General features: G+C 66.0%; 1 protein-coding gene across 1 annotated transcript; it reads right to left on the bottom strand.

Annotated features, from left to right (window-relative positions):
- Positions 1 to 738: 738 nt before the first annotated feature.
- BHLHE41 (basic helix-loop-helix family member e41) lies at positions 739 to 3,648 on the bottom strand. The gene is made up of 5 exons (XM_084260853.1): positions 3,439 to 3,648; positions 3,110 to 3,173; positions 2,705 to 2,812; positions 2,352 to 2,463; positions 739 to 2,209 (listed from the first exon to the last, which is right to left on the bottom strand). Exons 1-5 carry the CDS (start codon positions 3,498 to 3,500, stop codon positions 1,176 to 1,178), a joined length of 1,380 nt encoding a protein of 459 aa, XP_084116979.1. The 5' UTR covers positions 3,501 to 3,648; the 3' UTR covers positions 739 to 1,175.
- Between the last annotated feature and the right edge of the window lie 1,125 nt (positions 3,649 to 4,773).

Genomic DNA, 4,773 nt, shown 5'->3' with positions numbered 1-4,773 from the left:
TGGCGTCTGGTTTGTCTCCAGAAAGGGAAATCGCGATATTCGAGCATGGGATGAGGGGGAGAAATCCATAGGGGAAACTTACCCCAACCGGTCTAATCTTTTCTGACTTGCAGACAGTGAGGTGTTTACCTACGGCCTCCGGTTTGTGTCGTTCGGAATTTAGGATAAAATGAGTTCAGGCTGACGAGTTGCTCTGTGTTTTCTTGGGGGAAGAGGGGAAGAGGGGGGTTCCTTTCTGTAGTTCAGTGCAGAAACATTCATTTTACAGCAAGGTTCAGGGGGAAAAAACAAAAACAACCTCTTGGGAACATAGTGAATTAAATAAAAGACAGGGTGAGAACAAATGCACTTGCCACACCTGTATACCTTAGCCGGAAAAAAAAAAACCCCAATAAGAAAATAAACACAAGGTGAGATAATGGGTCTGACTCTCCCCTCCCTTGCACACCCAAAACTCGCGGGAGCCAGCGGCATCCCCGGGTGCTCAAGGCACTGCAGGTTTGGGCTCAGGGTCCATCCGTCCTCGCTCCCGTTCTCAAGTAAAGTGCTAGCACAGGTGCTGGGGTCTGCCCTCCTTCCCTCGCCTCGCCCCCCCGCCCTCACCCTGAACCCACCCAGGTCTCCTGGACAACAAGTGCAAGTTCCCAAGCGGGACTTGGGGACACCGTATGAACCCATTCCAAATAAGGTGCAACACTTAAGTTACCTTACAGAGAGGAAAAAAAAAAGTATCCTTGCTATTTTTCTTCCTTCTTTTCTAGGTTTTTTTTTCTCTTTTTTTTTTCCTTAACATATTTACGCATTTATAAAGCCGAACATTAAAAAAATACTGAGTAGCAAATTTTATCCTTTGACGGTTCTGTGCTGGGGGGGAGGGGGCGTGGCAGCACCGGGACCAGCCGCCTCGGCAGCGGGACGCGGGACTCCCCGCGGGGGCAGCCGCTCCCCCGGGCTGGGCCCCGGCACCCCTCAGCCGCCAGCTCCCGGCGCCGCCCGGCTCGACCCGCCCCGGCCCCGGCGACCCCTTGCAGACGCCGCCCTGCCCTCCGTAGGAAACCGGGGGCGCAGGTGCCGGCCCGACGGGCCCCTCCCCGCCCCGCGGCGGGGTGGCCAGTCCGAGGGGAAGGCAGCGGCGGCGGCGGGGAGCCCGCGGGGGGCTCCCGGCCGGCGTCGTCTCACGGGCCCTCGGCGCCCGGCTCCTCGGCGGCTGCGGTCTCGGCCTCCTCGCCGGGCTCAGTGGCGGCTGCCAGCCCGGCGGCGGCAGCGAAGGGGTGCGGGAGGTGGGGCGCCGGGGGCAGCCCGGCCGCGGCGGCCGCCGCCTTCTCGGCGGGGCCGAGCACGGAGGAGAGGCAGGGGAAGGACGCGGCGGCGGCGGCCGCGGCGGCGGCCGCCTGAGCCGGGATGCCCGGGTAGAGGAGCGGGATGGGGGCGGCAGGGTAGAGATACTTCTCCAGGCTGCCTTTATCAAGGAAGGGCTGCATGTAGGCGGCGGCGGCGGAGGGGGAGATGAAGTAGAAGGGCAGGCAGAAAGGGGCCGCCGCCGCAGGCTGTCCGAAGGGGGCCCCGCCGCCGCCCGCCCCCAGGGCCATCAGCGAGCCCAGCAGGGCGGCGTCGGGTCTCACCAGCGCCGCCGCCGCCGCAGCCGCGTCGGCGCCCCGCGCCGCCAGCCCCGGCGGGCCGGGCAGGGGACTGCCGCCGCGGTCCATCTTCAGCCGCTTGGGCGCGGGGGGCGCGTCGTCCCCCGACGGCTCCTGCTTGATGGCCAGGGTGGGCAGCGGTCCCCCGGCCGCCGCCGCCGCCGGGCCGCGCTCTGTACGCGCCTCGCCCTCTCCGCCGTAGCCGCTGTCAGTGTCCGTGTCGGTCTCGGCGCTGAGCTCGGCGGCGTGAGTCCGCTGGATGACGGGCACGCAATTAGCCTGGCCCTCCGGTTTGTGGCCCGGCACGCAGGGGGGGGCGGGTGGCGAGGAAGAGGAGGAGGAGGAGGATCCCTTGCTGAGAGGGCCCGGCTGCGGCGAGAGGAGTTGGGGACCAGGGAGGAACTGCGAGGAGATGGAGTGCAGGTGGCCGAGGAGCTGGGCGCATCGCTGCTCGCGGGGGGTCCAGCTCTCGAAGCGGGAGAGGTACTGCAGCACTTCCTTGGCGCACGTCTGAAAGCCCGAATGGAAGGCGTCCAGGTCGGCCTGCACGGGTGACTTCATGGACCGCTCCCCTGCGGAGGTGGTGGTGGGGGGGAAGACCGAGAGGAGACAGCGTTTGCCCGCAGCACCGGCGTGGAGTGCCCCACTCCGCGCCTCCCTCCGCCCTCCCCCGGTGCGCCCCTGCGGCGGCGGCGCCCCCCGGGGTCCGCTTACCGTTCTGCAAAGCAATGATCTTCTGGTGCTGCTGCTCCGTTAAGGCTGTTAGCGCTTTCAAGTGTTTCAAAGTCAATTCCAGCACCACCGCTTTCTCCAGGTGCCCCAGCGTCTGCAAAAGGCAAAGGAAGGGGGCGGTCGGCTACCTCCCGTCACGCTTTGGCCACCGCCAAACGCCGCTTCCGTAACTTCGGGGAAACCGGTCCCCGAGGGATGTCACGGCCAGGGCTGCCGCCGCAGCCGGGCGGGCGGGCAGGCAGCCCGGTGTCCCGCACCCCCGCCGCCCCGGGGGCTGCGCAGCGGGCAGGCTGCCGGCGCCCGCATCTCTGCATGGACGCTCCTCTGCATCTTACCGTCAATTTCAGATGCTCGGGCAGTAAATCCTTCAGCTGGGCAATGCATTCGTTAATCCTGTCTCGCCTCTTCTTTTCTATCAGTCTGTGTGGCAGTTTGTACGTTTCCTAATTAGCAAAATCCAGCAAAGCCGAGCGTTAGACAGAGTCCCTTGGAACGACGATCAAAACCAAAACAAATGTCATGCCGACCACACGCCGCGCAAATTATCGCCAAGGCACCGCTCTCCCCGCCGGGACAGCTCGCCCGTAAACCCGGCTTGCAGTTCCGAGGGCGAGGGGGGGCAAGAGATGAAATAGCTCAGCCCCCGGGGATGCTCCTGGGAGTGAAGCTGCGCCGTAAAAAATTCCGCGAACCCCAATTAAGCGCTTAAGCGAGAACAGCCCCAGAAAACTTACTCTTACCTTGCTCTCGTCCCTCTTCACGCCTCTTTTGGGTTTGCACATATACAGGGAAGGGTAGTCCAGCCTGGAGAAAAACACAAAAGATCCAGCATGGGCAAGAGCGAGAGCCAGCCCGGCACTTCCTCGAGTGGGCACAAGCAGACCCCGAGCGCCGCGCGGGGAGCCGAGGGCTCTGCCCGAAGGGCCCCGGGCAAGGGACCGCCCGGGTCCGCCCGGCGGAGGGAGGCGAACCCCGCGCACCGCCGCGGAGCCGGCTCTGCTTCCGAGGGCTTCAGGGCACTTTCTCAAAAAGACGGAACGCCGTGGAGATAACTGCCCCGGCGCCTTACCCTATAAAATCCCTATGCTCCAGTAGCTGCCTCTCCGGCAAGCGGGAGATTCCTTCATCCATGTCTGGCAGCGGCTGCTGTTTCGTCGCTGCTTTTGATTGAACCTGCGGGATGCTGAGATCAGTCTTTGGAGATCCGCGAGCGACGCTGCGCACATGCAGCCTCCGTCCCCCTCTCCCGTGCAGTGGCGAAAGTGTGCGGCACCTCGGGTCTCCCCCACCCCCCCCACCCCCCTCGCCCGCGCCGCCGCTCCCCCGTGCCCGCCTCGCTCCCGCTCCCCGCGCACACCGCACGTCCGCAGCACACGCCGCGCCGCGAGTTTGCACCCGCCGCGCCGCGCCGCGCCGTGCCTGCCCGCGGGGCACGCGCGCCGCCAGCCAGCCCCGCACCCGGCTCACGTGCGGCGCGCGCCGGGCGGGCGGGGGGCGGGGCCGGCAACGGGGTTGGGCGGGACCGAAGGGGGGACAGGGAAGGGGGGTGGGGGGTGGGGGTGGGCCTCGGCGGGCTGCCGAGGGAAAAGCGCGGGGGGGGGGGAGGGGTGGGGCCCGCCGGCGGTCCGGGGGCCGCCCTGCGAGACACCGGCTTCCCCCCCCCACACACACACCCCCCGTGCTGTTGCTGTTGCCGCTGTCACCGTCATTATTGCCGCCATCGCGGCTGCCTTTATTACTGCATTTTGGGGGGTTTGTAATTTTATGTGGGTCGGCTCGTTGGTGTCTGGGGCGGAGACCCGCCGGTGGGCAACGTGTCCGCGGGGGATCGAGCCCCTGTCCCCAGGGGCTCATTAGCTGCCCGTAAAGCAAAGAGACTCCCCGCACCCCGGGATGGAGGATGGGGGGCAGAGGGGGGGCAGCCGCCACCCTCTCCCCGGGGGTCGGGTAGCGGGTCACGTTTGCTATACGTTTTACATACGTTTACTGATGCGTGGGCATGAACACGCGGACACGCGTGTTTCTGCGTGCGGCAGCGGCAGCCCGGGGCGCGGGGCGGTCCCTGGCTCGGCGCCGCCGTGCCGCAGCTCTCTGCCCACCCGGTGATACCCCCCGGCCGCCGCTGCTCCCGGCGGTTCTCCCGCCCGACCTTTGGACGGGAGCCGGATCCGCCGGCAGCTCCAGACCGCGGCAGCAAAATCGTTTCTTAATATACATAGGGATATATGTGCACACGTGTATAGAAACCCCATGCATACGTATAATGCAAACACCTCTGTGTTTTGACGCTGCCCTCCTGACGCGCAGCCCGCATCCCCGCGGGGCGCGGGAGGTGACATTGGCAGAGGATTTGCGCCGGTGCAGCGTGACCAGCCGCGGCAGCCCCGGGACGGGGAGGGGCGGG

This window comes from Gallinula chloropus (assembly GCF_964237585.1).
Source record: "Gallinula chloropus genome assembly, chromosome: 1".
In the NCBI taxonomy this organism is placed as follows: domain Eukaryota; kingdom Metazoa; phylum Chordata; class Aves; order Gruiformes; family Rallidae; genus Gallinula; species Gallinula chloropus.
The sequence above is the reverse complement of the archived record's forward strand: the minus strand, read 5'-3'. Positions and strand labels throughout refer to the sequence as shown.

Excerpts from the sequence above, each read along its gene's own strand:
- BHLHE41 (XM_084260853.1), bottom strand. The coding sequence starts at position 3,500 with ATGGATGAAGGAATCTCCCGCTTGCCGGAGAGGCAGCTACTGGAGCAT. Across the intron at positions 3,174-3,438 it reads GAGCATAGGGATTTTATAGG|GCTGGACTACCCTTCCCTGT; the intron begins GTAAGGCGCCGG and ends GTTTTTCTCCAG. Across the intron at positions 2,813-3,109 it reads TGAAGAGGGACGAGAGCAAG|GAAACGTACAAACTGCCACA; the intron begins GTAAGAGTAAGT and ends TTTGCTAATTAG.